Genomic DNA, 17418 nt, shown 5'->3' with positions numbered 1-17418 from the left:
CGTTGAGGTGGAACTTCTTGTGTCTTTGCTTATGGCCATTACTCCTTGCCCTGTCACTGGGCAAATCGCTTCTGCAAACCAGCCCAGCAGCCTCCACAGCCAGGCCCAGGCTGCTCTCCACTGTGTGTCTGTCTGTCTTCTTCACCTTTGCTCTGGATGCACCTCTAGGGTTCCCTGCATGGAAATCTGTTGCTGGAATAACACAGCTTAGGACCTGTAAACTTCAGATAGTCCTGGATTAACATGCATGTCTAAATACAGCTGATTTTCCAACCCAGACTTCTAAAGTCTGGAGACTGCATTTGGAATGTAATTTTTTAGGTGGATTGCTGGTTTTGCTACAGCGTAGGGAAACAGGGTTAGGAAACTTCTGCTTCCATTTTTGTTTCCTTCGTGGAATCTGATGAGCTGGTAGACCCTAGTGCATGTTTATATGCACAATAAAACAACAAAGCCATAGCACTCTGAACAAAGCAGCAGTTTCCTGGTACCGCTCATGAAAACAATGAGATCCCAAATGGTGAGTTAGCTTCAGGACATGTGCTTAAGGCTATCACAGTGACCTATTCCATGATAAGACAGCTCTGTAGCCTGCTGTGGTTGTTTTTGCAGCAATTTTTAATTTTAGTTTGTGCTTATTTTTTACATTTTTGGTTTAAACCAGTTGTTCAGATAGAAGCAAATGCAGCCACGTAATGTAGATTGTACTGACTTGGCATTTGGAAGTGTGCAAAAAGTTGTGATTGACTGGCAGCTGGTGAAGAAGAATTCATGTCAAATACAATACAGAATGCACACAATAGCACAAAATCTCGTTTAACTTACTTGCCTTGCTCTCCTGCAATTTTGTCTTTCTTGTCAGATAAATGCTAGGGGTTTTTGAATATAAATATGTGGACATGGCGTAAGCAAAATTACTTCAATTTTCAACCAGCTTTATAAACTGATCCATTATAAACAGGAAGACAAGGTCCATTTGATTTTTTTTTTTTCAGATTTACATGTATGTGTTTGTCACTGATGAATTGAGATTCATCAGCTTTTCATCTAGTGCCTTAACGGCAAAGAAGAAAAACATTGTGAGGACTGGAATTGCACTTGATTAGTTTGCAGATGCTGCTAAACTGGCAAAAACGGTGGAACACACCCTCCAACTTCAGCAACTCATTTTGGGAAACTACAGATCATTTAGTGTAAAAAACAAAAGCGGGACAGAACAGACTGCATAGAGATAAGCATCTTTGAACCAGTATCAAGGCTTGTGGAAAGGAGCAGATGTTCTCACGCCTTCTGAGAGATGTTCTTCACAGTTTCTCTTCTGAATATCTGGTAGATAGTCCATTACAACTGAGATAGTGCAAGAGTGCATATTTGCATAGGATTCCTTGATGACTCCACAACTTGACTTCACTTCGAAGAATCTTGAAATGCAAATTTCCTTGTTTCACTATTAGCAGCATATAAACTTTGCAATCGATTTCTTTTTTCTTTTTTTTTTTTTTTTTTAGAACAAGGCTCTCAAGGCCACTTTCTCTGAAAAGGCAGTGTCATGAACTTCATGGATACACTGGCACCTCCTTTTTATTTCAACTGAAACTACAACTTAGGACTTGTTTTGGACCTCATAGTAATTACATCATCAACAAAACAAATTCTGACTGTTACTCAAACAGTTGCAAAGGGCTGGGGGCTGGCAGCTGGCACCCCAGACAGTTGGCACCCAAAATAAATTTATTTCTGGAGCAATTTGCTTCTAGTTTGTCTGTCTCCTTCTATCCCCTCCGCTTGTACTGTTTGTAGGCTATGGAGCTCTCGAAGTTACGGTGCCTTGCTGAAGCTTTCGTAAATCGCGTGTGCTGTTCACATCTGTGTTTGGATCCCGTGCGTAAGTGACTGCGTGCTGTCGGCCAAGTGCTGACAGCCGGTTTTATTCTTTTTGTACAGATGTCAGTAAAGAACAATGGTGCAACTGAAATGTCTTGTAATGACTGCCTGATATGAGGCCTGACATTAGGAGGGCCCTGTAAGTTTCCTCTGTTATTCTGTCATAGTATATGCTTCGAGTTGAAGGATGGGAATCCCAGCTGACCCACGGATTCCAAGCCCTTGCCACAGCTCGAAGCCCCTCCTGGCAGGGGCCCCGTCCTTCCGCCCCGTCCCGCCCCTTCCGCCGCCGCCTGCCGGCGCTGCCGCCGCCGCTTCCGGACGGGGGATGGGGGGTGGCGGTGGCCGCCGCCGCCGCCGAGGAGAGGCACGGGCAGAGGCACAGGCAGGGCGCGGAGGAGCCGCTGCCGCAGCGCCCAGGGCCGGCGCGGCGGCACCGCCACTCGGCGGCAGGTGAGGCGGGGCGAGCTGCGGGGCCCTTCCCGGGAGGCCCGTACCGGGGACCCTTCCTTCCTTCCTTCCTTCCTTCCTTCCTTCCTTCCTTCCTTCCTTCCTTCCTTCCTTCCTTCCTTCCTTCCTTCCTTCCTTCCTTCCTTCCTTCCTTCCTTCCCGCGGGGCCGCCCCGCAGGTGGGAGCCCCCCGCAGTCGCTGCCCCCGCTGCGGCGTGAACCCCCAGGGTGCGGGCGGGCCCCGCGGGTCTCGGGGCGAAAGGGCTGCCCCGCCGCGGAGGCTGTGCGGGAGAACAGCTTCGCCCACCGGGGGGAAGACGAGCCTCCCGTGCTGCGTGTCCGCGCTAGAATCCGCTCCGCCGTAATTACCGCGCCCGCCCGGCCCGGCACATCTCTGCCCAGCGTGAGCGCCCGGCCCGGGGACGCCCGCTGCGCGCTGGGGCGATGTCGGCGGCGCTGTTCGGGCTGAAGGGGTCAGTCAGCCCTAGTGCCCGGCTGTGCCGCTTTCGGGATGAACTTTGCCAGCCTCGTTAGGAGGGGCGTGCGAAGGTGTGGGACGGGCACCCCGGCAGGGGGCCGGGGCCTGCGGGCCCTGTGCGGTTTGCAGTGGGGCCTGGGGGCAGAGGGGACCGTGTGCTTTCTGATTCCCGCGTCAGCCTCCGCAGCTAACAGATCGTTCCTGCAAAAGATGCTTTGTGTCGGTCTTACAGTCAGATAACAAGACGGTTGTACCGGGTCGAAATAGATATTCTTACTACTTTTTTCAATAAAATTGGTGTGTTTTCTGAGGACAAAATGTTCAGTTTTGAATAAAAATGTTGTTGAGTGCATAGGTTTTGATTATTAACAAGGCAGTGTGGAACAGTGCTGTTACTGGTTTGCATGTTGCTCTTCGAGATTCATGGTTAAATGCTGGGGTCTGCCTGTGGGGACAGTGTTTGTGCAAGTTTAGGGGCTGAGCATAAGGAAGCTGAAACTACTGGAACTGTTACCCACTGAGTCTCTTAAGTCTATATTACTGATGCATTATGTGGTCTTATTCTCTTAGTTATTGCTGATTGCTGTTAAAAAACTCCCAGCACTTCAAAAAGGTAGGTTTTCGCAGCTCCCTGAGTTAATGGATGAGGCAAATGAGAGGTAGTGTTAATGTTGACGTATTAAGCTGAAGTGGTCTCATGGTTTTGTATTTGAGGCTTCAGTTTGCAAAATTAATTTTATAAAATTTTTTTTATGTGCAATGCTCATTCTGTGTTCTGAGATGACTTGATGGCAAGATTCAACTTGGCTAATGTCTGATCTGTCTCCACAGAGCTCCCTTGTGCAGCTGGACACAGTGTCTGTGCCACCTCCACAGAGCAGCTGATCATGCTGTGCTCTGGAGTGGCAAGAGCTCAGAAGACATTTCCTGGCATTTAAGTGCCCCTCCTGTTTGGTAGGGGGTGCTTCTTGCTGGATATCAGAGGTAAGGAAGTGGCTGTGTCTTTTTCTTCCTTTTGCTTTCTGTGATGTAGAAGAAAGGTGGAACTAACCTGTAGGATTAGTGTGAGGTGATCTTTATACCAGGTGAAAGGAATTTTGTAAAGGTTTTGTTGTGTAAGTACTGCTTAGATGTGAAGGAAATGTTCTGTAGATTTATAAAGCACAAAAATTTTAAATTATCTTGTTTGCTCTTCTATGTGATGTTGTTTTTGCTGGCTGGTTGGGGGTTTATTTTGGTGTGGTACTATTGAAATACAGGTTGGCCTAGGAATTGTAATCTTTTGAGTTTTGTAATACCGCTTTTCTTTGTACAGACCTTGCTTTTGCAGCCCACTTAGCTGGTTGAGGTCCACTAACCATATTACATTGTGCATGTTTGTTTGATAATCACATACCTTTTAGAAGTTTTTTATTCCTTACTTATTTTAATGCATCTAAAATGAGGAAGGCTATTAGATTTTCACTAGACCAGAAAGATGAGATTGTAAATGGTTGTGGAGAGTAAGATGAAACACAGTTTCACTTCAGATATTGTTCTGGTATTCATTTGAATGGAGAATTTGTTCATGTCTTCTATTTCCATTGTAAGATGAGGGTGTGGGAAGAAAAGGGGAGAAAGAAACTGGAGTTGTTACTTCTAAGTTGTATAGGGATAAAGAGCAGCCAACATTCTGTTACAGAAGGGATACACTACTTGAAACCAGAAGAAAAATACTTGACACTTGATATTTAGCATGTAAAATGTTCAAGAACTTAGTCAAATAGTAGTGAAATACTGTGAATGGCATCCTAATATAAGTGGTGGAGTACTTGATCGGTTGTTTAAAAATCACTTGTGTGTGCCTTGAATTATGGCAGTAGGATAAAAATTTGTTTTGTTAGCTGGCTAGTAGATTAGGAGTTGAGCTGCTCTTAGTGTTCACTTGAGTGTAATACAACCTGTTTGGCTTAATGTGGTGTAAGAATCAGGGAGCAATATTTATTCTGTTCGTTTTGATGCAATATGTAACTGTACTTGGTAGTTCTTAAGACAAACGTGGAACTTTCAGGGCTTTCTGTAGTAGCTGCTGTCACTCTTGCATGGAGGTGTCTCAACAGAAAGACTCTGCTAAGAATATAGAACTAATATTTGATCCACATGCTGCACTTCAATAAATAATTCTCAAAAAGCTCATCTTCCTTGATGGCTTAAAACCTAAGACTAAACTAGTGTTACTTTGAGATTTTTTATCTTACCTTCATGCACAGCACTAAGACCTTTGAGTACAGTTAAGCTACTGCTGATCATCTCACTTATGATACCAAAGTCACTAATTAAAATTCAGTGCAAGTTTTACAGCAATATTTATGCATTTGAAATTATTGTATTCTTGCTGCAGGAAAATACATTTTTTGTCCCATGGTGGGCATTGTGCTGTGTTTGATCAATTTTAGGTGTAGTATGGTAGCCATTGTATTTAAAAACTCTTGAAAAATCATGTGTTGTTTTTGCATGTTTTTTTTTTTGTCCTTCTGTTTACAAGATACCTACTGTATTACATGTATCTGGTGGCATTTAGAAGGTAAGGTCTAAGCCACTGTATGCTGTATGGCAGTGAAATCTTTGGTGCTATTTGCTTTAAATAAGCACTGAAGAATTCAGAGTTTCCAGGAAGAACAGGTGACAAGCTTCTCGTGTAAGTCAGAGTCAGCAGAGTAGCTGAGCCTTGTGCTGCATAACAAGGCAGTGCTGTGTGTTCTTTTTCCAGCACAGCATTGCTGACTTGCTGTGTGACAGTAGCTTCATTATTGCAGGCTGGCTCAGCACATGTTTTTGTGTAGCCTTTTTGTGCTGGGGAACCAAGGCCACCAACATGGGCCTTGTCCACATGGGTGAAGTAGCAGCTTTTGCAGGAACAGCCCCTCCCCTGAGGTGTGGGATGTGCTCTAAGCCAACAGACCCAGCAAAGGGGGGGCCAGTTGGTATGGCCTGTATTCAAACTGCAGCTTGAAACCTTCACACAGAAATGTAGGTTAAATCACTTGAGATCTGGTAGTTCTTCAGCATCCTTCCTAAAATCCCTCTCCAGGATGGTGGGAATTGAATCTAGGGGAAAAAATCAAGGGGCAAGGCTCTCCCAGGTACCTGAGGGCAGGTGGTAAAGCAATAATGATGCTGATAGAGATTTTGCATGTGTGTCTAGAATAAACAAAACCAGTCAGCATTCTGCTAACTGCTGCAGACCTAACTAGGTTGCTTAACCCTTCAGCTATGACTCTAATCAAGTTTGCAGCCTAATGTTACTGTGATAGTAATGCTACTTTTCCTTGGCTAGAGTAGTGATAAGCAGATTCTTCTTCCCACATTTTTACCTCAATAGTCTGTAAGCTGGGAAAGTTAGGGAATTAATGGTTGACTGGCAGTGATTCAGTAGATGGGAACATGATAGAATCATGGACCATCATGTTGAGGGAGGTTAATTTTCTCTATATATACATCTAGGAAATTTTGCTGCCAGTCAGCCTCTCAGAGGCATCTTATTTTTTAAGATGCCACAGCCAAATTGTAGGAATGTTTATGGCTCACAAAGTAATGTTCTTCTTTTAAAAAAGTAAATACTTATATATATATATGCAGTTCATATGCATTTGTGTTCATGCTGTTAATTGGCAGGCTGGTGCAAGAAAATGGAACACACAATGCATGCTGTTGACAAGCTTGCTAAGTTTCAAGTCACAGTACCAGGAAAATAATCAGCTGACTAGCCACAGACATTGCTGATGTCTGGCGAAAAGTGTATTTTACCCTCTGACGCTTAAGTCTATGATTGCTTTGTGTTATTCATGTGTGTTATTCATCATTAAATAATGTTACCCATTATTTGGTTTAGTGATAAAACTAGTAATAATGGAAGGCAAAGTAGTTACCAGAGCTGTTTCCTTTCAGAAGACAGGTGCAGTTATCTAGGGGACTTGGCCTCTGCTGCGTTATTCTTACATAGCAGTGTGGTGGTGTAAAAGTTATGCAGCATTCTTCAGCTTCAAAAAGGAACAGGAGCAGTTGCACACAGGGCTCTGTACTGTGTTAGGTGTTAGGATTATTAGGGAAAGTGCCTTTTACCCTTTAAACCACACAAGTGTCACCAATTGAGTAGACTGAAAGGGAAGACAGTTTCTGGATTTAAGAAGTTGCTTTGGCATTGAAAAATGAGTTTAACTGTTGCTGTTGAACAATTAGCTACTTGCTCTGTGTAATGTTTTAAATTTGTGTTTTGTGGTCATTTCTTTGTCTTTTCCAGTTGGTTAAGTGTCTTCTCATTGGCAGTGCTTGAAAACAGAGCAGGTCCTATCAGCTGCATCTTGAGGTTAATGTAGACTTTCTCCCAGGTCCAGCCCATAATGACCTGTGATGGGTGTGCTGATTCAGTGTTGTAAGGTTTCTTTTATTGCACCTTTGGTAAGGTTGGTATTTATTCCAGCAATGCCAGACGAAGGAAGACTAGGCTGCTGTTAGGCTACTTGACTTGTAACAAACGAATAGAATTCTCTTAGGTTAGAGACAGTTTCCTGCCTTTGTCCTCAGAAGTTGCTTTGGTTAGAAGACAGTGCCAGTAAGTTGAGTGTATTTGTGGTCGTGAGTTTCCATTAACTTCTTTTAGAAAACCCATGATGATTACTATGTTATAAAACTCACTGTGATTAACAACTTTTTTTTTTTCAGTATTTAATCTGTATTTCTGAGTAAAGAAAGCTGGAAGTTCAGATAGGCAACTCAAGGTTGTTTATTTTTACTGGTTGTTTTGGATTAGTATAAGAACAATGTTGATAGTACGTTGTTGATGTTGCTCAGTGGTGCTGACCTTGAGTCAAGGAGTTTTTGGTTTCCCCTGCTCTGCCAGTGAGGAGGGGCAGAAGAAGCTGGTAGAGACACAGCCAGGACAGCTGACCTGAACCTGGCCCAAGGAACATTCCATACCATGGAATGCCCTGCTTGGTATATAAATGGAGGGGGGAGGTTGGCCAGGAGGGGCTGACCACTGCTGGGAAGCTGGCTGGACAAAAGTCAGCAGGTGCTGGGCAGTTGTAATGTGCATCACTTGTATTTCTTGGGTGTTGTTCTTCTCTCTTTTTGTTATTTCCACTGCTATTATTACTGTATTTTATGTTATTACCATTATTAAACTGTTCCTATCTCAACCCCTTGGGTTTACCTTTTGTAGTTCTCCCCTCCATCCCACTGCAGGGGGAGTGGGCCCGGACATTTAATTGAATTAAATGTCGTAATTTATTTTATTAGCCATGTGACACCAAAATAATTATTACAGTTATTTTTGTGATACACTTTCAAAAATAGTAAGGTAACATAAAAATGAGAAAATACTCTTATATGGAGAAGGAAGCATGTAGCATATGCAGATACTCTAGTAGTTTTTTTGTTTGTTTGTTTTGGCAATTATTTAAATCAAGATATTAAAGCTTATGTACTTATTGACTGTATATGAGGTATTGAGAAATTTTAGCAATGAATTAAGTACTTTTTGTTAATATACAATCAACTTCTGAGAATATCTTCAGAAGTATCATGCCCTTAATTATTTTAGAAGGGTGTGATTTGGGTCTCATTTTTCTTCTAAAATATTTATTTTGCACTGCTGGGAAATCTCATTTGGCAAATTGAATCTTCTCTGATATAGTATAAAATAGTTTGTGGTTCTGTTGGATGAAAGCCTGAAGAAAAACTTGCATCCAGTAATTATATTAAGAGCACAACAGGTACTGTATCTCCTTAAAAAAAGTGAGAAGGAAAGACGTTCTGTTTTTGGAAGAGCTGTGCCCCTGAAAAAGATGCAGAACTGTGCTGAATATTCATGATGGGTTTGAGTACCAGTTTACTATAGACAGCAGCTAAATAATAGATTAAATACACTGTTTCTTTGCTTTCATTCTGAAAGCCTTGAATGATGTATGTGGCAGTAGTGTATTGTAGTGCCTTGTATTTTCTGAGATTTGGTTGGCATGATTGAAGCATTTTAGTTAATTAGACTGTTTTTTTCGAGTACAAAAGAGCTGTGAAATTGTAGCTCTTTCTTAGATGGTAGCTGTACATGAGCCACCAAATATAAATTATGCACAAATCCATTCTCTACTGCTGTGGGTCTTCAATATTGCATAAACGTTTCAGTACTTTTACTTCACTGGTAGCCTTTCAGAGTTCTGTCGTGTTCCACGGAATGACCCATGGTTAACTTTTTCCTTGGGTGGTGTTCTGGTGACTTGTCACCACCATGTGACTAAAATGTTGCTGAGCTGTCTCTCCTTCCTTCAGGCAGTATTCTAGAGTCAGGAACACAATTATCGAGAAATCTGTATGAAGAGAATACCTCTCTTCTGGTTTTGATGTGTTACTATGCTATCTACTACCACATCAATTTTAAAAATGCTTTGAAGCGTAAACCAGTACTTCATTTCTAGTAATGTTATTTTTGAAAGCTGAGTATTTTAAAGGATTCACAATTCAGTAAGTATCTATCTTAATTATTGAGATCAAACAAAGAAATAGGATGGTTGTACCATCATCATGCAGCTAGCATACTTCAGCTCAATACTGTTGCAGATATCTAGACTTGGGTTTACTTGGAAGGAGTGGGGGAATGTGGGAATCATCAAAGCTTCAGTATGTATTTTAAAACAGTGGGATATATTGGACGGTATGGAAATGTATTATTTCAGCTTTAATTCAGTTTTGTGTGTTTGCTGGCTGTACTTCCTCGTGCAGTTGATGAACTGCAAACAGTGGAAAAGTCTAATGATTAAGCTGGTATTTAAAGAGTAGTATTTGATTTTCATTGCCTCATGTAATTAACAAAGTGGGATTTATTTATTTATTTATTTACAGCAAATTTAGAACAGTATACTGGATGCATCTAGGAAATATTCTGCTTCTTGGACACTTTAGATTTCTATTTAGGAGCAAATGAGATAATCTTAATTTAGTTTTTCTTGAATGAAGAAAAGCATTTTTTTATTACTTACCTTAGAAATTAGGCCTGTTTTTTAGCTATCTCTTATGTAAAATGTCTTGGGCTAATTAAGCATCTAAAATTGCACTACAGACCCTGGCATTTCAGTGATCTGTGTTAAACAGTGGTGTTGTCTCTCTGGGCTGTGCAGCAGGTCGGTGTGACGGGCGGATAAAGGGCAGGATGGCAGGCAATAACCAGCTGTGCATTCGACGCTGGACTACCAAGAACGTGGCCAAGTGGCTGAAGGAAGAAGGCTTCTGTGAATACGTGGATCTTTTGTGCAACAGACACAGGCTGGATGGAATTACCCTGCTGACACTTACTGAGTATGACTTGCGATCCCCTCCTCTGGAGATCAAAATCTTGGGGGATATCAAGAGGCTGATGTTGTCCATACGCAAACTGCAGAAGCAGCACATTGACGTCCTGGAGGAGCTGGGTTACACCAGTGACAGTCATGCTGGCACAGTGTGCCCAGCTGGTTCACCACAGGGGCCAGATTGGTTTTGTAATGGTGAAGTACCTCGGGACTATGATGGACCAATTACTGACTTGAATGGTGATCAGTATCAATATGCAAATGGAAAAAACAAGCATGCCACACGAAGACTGGACCCAGAGTACTGGAAGACAGTTTTAAGTTGTGTGTATGTCTTCATAGTGTTTGGCTTTACATCATTTGTCATGGTGATAGTACACGAGAGAGTACCTGACATGCAAACATATCCACCTCTGCCAGACATATTTCTAGATAGGTAAGAAATTTTCTTTCTAAACAAAATAGTAACGGGATGGTTAAAATATAGGCTGTCTTATTTCTGTTTTCGAAGTTTCATATGCTTTAGAAGAAAGTTTCACGTGCTCTAGAAGATGTCACTGCGAAACAGTAATAAAAGTCTAGTAAGTCCTTCTGCTAAGATGGAAATGTGGATCAATTAGATGCAGAGATTTGGTTTTAGAGGAAAATAAATTGAGTTGTTTTCCATCTAGTTTATATTTAGTTTTACATTTTAAACTCATTACAACACAGTAATTACTTCGTCCATCCTCTCATTCTGATAAAAGCATGATGGGCAGCTGGCATAGATATGCAACCATGTGCATTTTCTGAAATCCAGTTTCTGCTGTGAATCTTAATGTGTCTTGATTTAAAAAAAAACTTCAAATGAAGGAATATTTTGGTCTGTGAGTGAGCAAGGAAATTAAAAGGGAACAGCATTGGTACTGTATTTTTACTGTCTTCCCACTCTCAGCTTGCTGAAATGGTCTAGGGAAACTCTGAAGTTGAATGAAAAGACCAGCATCTCTTTTAACAGGTTATTAAACCACTGTTGTGGCTTATGCAGTACCTGTTCATTTTTTAAAAGAAAATATTTCACTTCAGGCAAAGAAGAGACACAATGGCAAAGGTCAAATTCTAGTCATTGACAACAGGTTTAATAGAGGATAAATGTTCCTTTTGAGAAAGGCACTTGCACCATGGAGAACTTAACTGCCTAGAGAGTTTTAAGAGATGAGCTAAACTGTTATAAAGTTCAGTCGTTGTGATCTTCCTGGTCCTGCCAGTAATTTCCATTTTCATTAATGGCTTTCAAGAAGTTAGTAAGACTCTAATCTTTTGAGTCAGTGTGCAGAATCCCCCATAAATGCATATATAACTCATCAAGGACAGACCACACCCGGCAGAGGGGAAGAGGGGAGAGAGAACAGGAGCTGTGGCATTACTGGATTTTGTTGCCAGGGTGCTCCCACGGTATTCAGTGCGCAGGAGGATGGGGAAGGCCAGAAAGCAGCAGCTCAGGGGGCAACAAACAGGAGATTACTACAAAGCTCATGTTTGAGCGGTGCTTTGCTACTTTGTATCAGAGGGATCTGTATTTAGGTGAGTGCAGAGTGGGAATTGTTACTGGTGCCTTATGAGTGCAAGAAGGTCTTAGATCTTTTGACAGGGAAGGCTGAAATGTTTTCATGTAGTGATTATTGCTGAGGTTTAGAAAACAACTTTTATTTTCCCTGATACTATTCTGTGCAGTTCTGCTTCATTACAAGTGTTTACTGTTTTTGGCCTTGCAGCATTTAATTCATTGTGTTGACATGGCATTCTTGCAGGCATAAGCAGCATAATTGACATGATGCAAGTTTTTGTCAGAATGAAAAAGGTTGTTGTGAAACAATAGTGGAGGAACACATCCTGTTAGTGTCACGTGTGAATTAAGAGAGCATACTAGAGATTTTCCCTTGGTGAATTCTGTGTAAACTGGAAAAACATTATTAGGAAGGAGATAACATAACTGACTATATTTCAAATTCTATTTCATTCAGTCTAACAAAAGTATTTTTGGCTGTAGTTTATACTATTGTCAGACGAATGCAAATTAGTTTTGAGGTTGGAACCTGACATGCCCTTATTTTCAATACCAATACTAGGAAAAAAATTAAGCCTTTGTATTAACTTTCTGCTTTGTCTTTTTTTTTTAGCGTCCCTAGGATACCATGGGCTTTTGCTATGACTGAAGTATGTGGTGTAATTCTTTGCTACATTTGGCTCTTGGTTCTTCTACTTCACAAACACAGGTAGATTTTATAAAATCCAAATTAACTGGTATTTTGATGCAGAGAAAAGACCTTAACAAGAATTTATTATGATTTTTTAAGAAGTTCCATTCCGTAAGAATCTTGTCAACTCCTAGTATGTCTCTGTTAAAATGGATTCGGGAGGATTTAAGCAAGAATGATGGCTTGTGAATCTTTCAAAGGAGTAATCTGAATTTACTTTTCTACCATATTTATGAGTAATTTCCTTTAGAACATAGGTATTTCAAAGAGCTGTCAGTATACAAACTCATGCTATAACAGCTTTGTATATAAGAAAGTGCCACAAGAATTAATTACCACAGGGTGTCTGAGACAGCCTGGCAATTTGCTTTCACAGAGGGATAGAAAATGCTTTTGTGTGCATGCATATTTTAAGTTAAATTTTCACTTGTTCATTGATTTTTATCAGTTTTCCAACAGAAGGTATGAGTGCCAAAGCTAGCACAAGAGTAGCTGCAGAGGTGGAACTGTACCTTTTGGTGACAGTAATCTTGCTACAATGTCTCACCGTGTCATGTGGAACCTTATTTTTACAGTACTACTTAATTGGAAAAAAAAAAAAAATTGTTGTGAAACTAGTAGTGATGATGACAGGACTTAATGGGATTAAGTTGGGGTGAGGTGAAATGTTTTTATCATAACTTCCCTGATCTCAGTTCCTGTGTACTTTCCCAGATCCATCCTGCTGCGCAGGCTGTGCAGCCTCATGGGGACAGTATTTCTATTACGCTGCATTACAATGTTTGTTACCTCACTCTCTGTGCCAGGACAGCACTTGCAGTGTACTGGAAAGGTAAAACTTTCAAGTGCTTTAGAGTATTTTTCCTGTTTCCTTTTGTAAAAAAATACTTAAGACATGATTAAGATTGTTGTAACCATAGTGTTAGATTCGTGCTTTTTAAAAACATCATGTTTCTCTCCTGTTTCCTTGTCCTTGCACTAATTGCCATAGGCAGGCAAACATTCCTAGGGGTCTCAGAAGCACTTGCCACTCTGGAGAGTATATGGTTATTTGGGGAAGGGTGTTCAGAATGTTTCATACTGTAAAACAGAGATAGAGGTGTGTGCACTTAAGCTACTAACTTCATGAAGAGAGACTGAAAGGGAAGTAATAGTTTCTTTGTCTTGTTGGTTGCATGGTTTTGAAAAAAAACCCCAACAAACTATTACTATTTGACGCCTTCTCATAAGGGGTATTCTTAGAACATGGGATTTTATGGTTTCATCCTAACTTTTAGTTAGGAGAGGTTTGAGCTGAACAAATGGAAAGCTTGATAATGATACCTTTGGGAGACTGAACACATTAAAAAAAACGTGACAGGCTCTGTGGGTAAATCACTTGGAACAAAATACTTGCTCTAATTTCCAGTATTCATAAAAGGTATGATGAATACAATTAGTAATTGCAGTTACTAATGTGACTCAGTGCCACAGTGAAATCCAAAGGTGTGCTAACCTGCATTTTAATAAAAGGCACAACTTGATAAATGGTATTAAATCAAACATAGTGCAATACAGCTAACTTTAGGGATATACTATTTGGGCAGTGGAGTTGGAACTTAGTAAAGGTTAATATCACTGTTTTTCAGTTGTATGGCAATGTTTGGGCCAAACTCCAGCGGGCATTTGCAATATGGAGTGGCTTTGGAATGACTCTGACTGGAGTGCATACATGTGGAGATTATATGTTCAGTGGTCACACTGTCGTCCTGACCATGCTCAACTTCTTTGTCACAGAATGTGAGTACAGCGTGTCAATACTCAAATGTCCTTAAGAGTATGTACAGAGGTGTGAGAGTGTAAACATTTGAATGTCCTTAAGTATTACGAGTATCTGCCTCTTGACCTCCTCAAAAAGTTCAAAGTGTAACATTTAAGCAAACAAATACAATTTCAGATTGCTGTGCTCTTTCTCAGGTTTGTGACAGCCAAGTCCCAGCGAGGAAAGGAACACCACCTCCTTGCATGGTGGGGATGAATAAGGCACTTTTCAATGAGCATGTGAGCCAAGAAGTTAGAAAGGCTTCCTGGCTTGCTGCTGGGAGAATACTTTGAAGATACTTAGGATTGTCTGTTACTATTCCCTTCCCTAGGTATCTGCCACTGACTCCTGTTGGCCAAAACACCTGGCGAGGTTTCTGTACATTTAGAATAATCCATAAAGCCAAACACCAAACCCCATAGCAAGTGAGAATAGATGAAACAGCAGAACCCTTCTGTAAACACCAACAGTGATTTGATACATGTTATAGCAAGCAGAGATAATTAGTTTGAGTTCAGCTGTAATGTAATGACTGCAATCAGGGTAATGTAGCTTTTGTTATGTCTTCCTCCTTGTAACATGGGAAAGACATGATTTTCATTAAAAGAAGTAGGTTGAACAAAGAATTCTGATTTGTAGGGTGCTAAACCATTTAAGGATGCTCTTGTTAATCCAGAAGTGCATTTGTAAATGAAGTAATGAACTGATAGACATATGTAACTTGTGTGGTTGCTTTTGTTGGATTTATTGGACCTGTATACAACATTTTCGAATGAAGAGAGTAACTTCGTCTCATTTTTGGTTGAAAAAACTATACAGAAACTTGGAATGTCTAGGCCTGCATCTTGAGACAGTCAAGGTTAATCATGTTCTGTTTTCTCCTAGATACGCCAAGGAGCTGGAACTTCTTGCACACCTTGTCCTGGGTCCTGAACCTCTTTGGAATCTTCTTCATTTTGGCTGCACATGAACATTATTCTATAGATGTCTTCATTGCCTTTTACATCACGACAAGGCTCTTTTTGTATTACCATACATTGGCTAATACTAGAGCATATCATCAGAGTAGGAGGGCAAGAATATGGTTTCCAATGTTTTCTTTTTTTGAATGCAATGTTAATGGTACTGTCCCCAATGAGTATTGCTGGCCCTTTTCAAAACCTACTATACTAAAAAGATTAATTGGTTGAAGACTGTGTGGGTCAGTTCAGATTTTTATGAAGCACTATGACTAAGATTCTACAAGGCTAGCTACAAGGGGGAAGTCAAGTAACATTTTTCACTCCATGATCTCCTCCTTGCCTTGTTTCTTGGATTCTTAGCCATAAAATGGGGTTTCCATGCTTTACAGGGACGTGTTTTGTTTTCTCCTTGAGAAAACAGAAAACAATGCAGGGATGGGTGAAGGCTATCAGTGAAGCACGAATATAAACCAGAATACTGTTACCCTTGGTAAGGTTCTGTGTGAATGTTTATGGACCATTAACCTGAAATATGTATTGAATATAACACACTCTCTACAGGTCCAGATAGTCTTTGTTTCCCGAGTGCCAGCTTTTACATATACTGACAAAAAAATTAGAACTTTATAAAGCCTTTCTTTGAAAGCAGTCATAAATTTAATTTTTAAAACAAACTGTGTATATTTAAAGACTGAGGAGATCTGTGTCATAATGAAAAAAAACAGTATAGTTCCATGCTGAGAGGGTCTCTTAATTGTTAAATCACAAGTTTGACAATATAAATGGTCTGTATACAGGTTGCCAAAAATGAAAGTCTGCCTTGTGGTTTTGCAGTGATGATATTTTTTTAAATGAGAACTTATTTAGTCTAGTCTATCAGTTGTCTGTATGGTTGTTTTAGCACTTGAAAGTTTTCCCTTTTGTGTTTAAATGAGTTACAGTAAGTGGAACATCCACTGAAAGTAAACTTAGCTTTAGTGAGTTTAAAGCCACAAAGTAACTTCTGTGTGGTCTTAATTGCTTTATACCAAACTCATGCATGCTTTTCAGGAGCAGTTCTTTAATGTTGGCAAAACAGAACAGTTGTTTTGTGTATCTTACTGTCCTGTAAATGGATGGGAAAAATGCATGTAGTAACTCTTTCAGGAATAGTGATAATAGTGAGTATTGGAAATAGTGCTTATTTTGATGTATGTTTTAGCACTCTGGTGTCAACAATATGGTGAATATCTCTGGATATATATATGCACAGTATATTTGGTTATATATATAAACACACAGTATATGTTTTTCTAACAACTATGAAAAGAGGCTAGTTCTTAATTTAAGTTGCTCATTTACTACCTTGAAAGATACCATAAACAGCTGAGTTTTGCTTGTTGATAAAAACCAAACCATAACCCACAACAAAACATCCCCCAAAACCCCAAACCAACACTCTCAGTCCATAATGCATGAGCAGGGTCACACAAGGGATGGTGATCTCTTAGGCAGTGGATTGTAAGGGGACAATACTAATGTTGTCTGTAGAGCCTTGAAATTAGATTTGTGGTAAGTGAAAACTGATAGGTACAAGGTACAAAATCATAAAAATGGCCTAGACCTTTTAATTTGATTATTGCAACTTCTGATGTGCAAATGTAGTGTAAGTCAGTTTCAGAAAGTTACACAAATAATTCCCAGCTTGGTACCAGCTGACCTAATGGGCACTATGTACTTGTGTGTGCATAGAATCCACTTGGAATTTGCAAGCTTTTTGTTTGGGGGCTTGTAACCTGAGAAAGTTACACAAATAATTCCCAGCTTGGTACCAGCTGACCTAATGGGCACTATGTACTTGTGTGTGCATAGAAATGAATCCACTTGGAATTTGCAAGGTTTTTTGTTTGGGGGCTTGTAACCTACTGTGGGCTACTCCTTGCTGTATTGTGTTCCTTTTATAAACCTTGATTGTACTAACTTGACTACCTAACACTCTTCATAGTATATTACTTTTCTAAGTTAATTTAGCTCCTATTCCACAGAAGAATTATGCATCTTGGAGTATCTCTGCCAACTTTAATGAGCACATGTACACTGCACTATTACAGAGATTTTTATATTTGTAACATTCCAATTTTTTTAGCAAAATTGCAGGTTTAATAATATATTGTTCAATCTACCATAGCCTGATGGCTTTTGCCATCCAAATTGGGGAAGTATACTTACACTTAAAAAAAAGGAGAAAATATTCTGAAAGATTTAAAGACTTGCCATTTGCTGCTCTTAACTTTCTGATTTCAGAA

General features: G+C 40.3%; 1 protein-coding gene across 4 annotated transcripts; it reads left to right on the top strand.

Annotated features, from left to right (window-relative positions):
- The first annotated feature begins 1798 nt into the window (after positions 1-1798).
- On the top strand, positions 1799-15394 carry SAMD8 (sterile alpha motif domain containing 8). 4 transcript variants are annotated; one of them, XM_041404849.1, is made up of 7 exons: positions 1799-1885; positions 3643-3795; positions 9963-10569; positions 12293-12388; positions 13085-13202; positions 13999-14149; positions 15057-15394. In XM_041404849.1, exons 3-7 carry the CDS (start codon positions 9995-9997, stop codon positions 15359-15361), a joined length of 1245 nt encoding a protein of 414 aa, XP_041260783.1. In that variant the 5' UTR covers positions 1799-1885; positions 3643-3795; positions 9963-9994; the 3' UTR covers positions 15362-15394. The 4 variants fall into 4 exon arrangements, with proteins under 4 accessions (XP_041260783.1, XP_041260785.1, XP_041260782.1 ...); XM_041404851.1 differs by lacking the exon at positions 1799-1885 and adding an exon at positions 2188-2337 and having other exon boundaries at positions 9966-10569; XM_041404848.1 differs by lacking the exon at positions 1799-1885 and adding an exon at positions 2188-2337.
- The last annotated feature ends 2024 nt before the right edge of the window (positions 15395-17418 follow it).

Source organism: Onychostruthus taczanowskii, unplaced genomic scaffold (assembly GCF_017590055.1).
Source record: "Onychostruthus taczanowskii isolate IOZ18803 unplaced genomic scaffold, ASM1759005v1 scaffold22, whole genome shotgun sequence".
Lineage (NCBI taxonomy): Eukaryota > Metazoa > Chordata > Aves > Passeriformes > Passeridae > Onychostruthus > Onychostruthus taczanowskii.
Note: the sequence above shows the minus strand (reverse complement) of the source record. Positions and strands in the feature narration are given on the sequence as shown.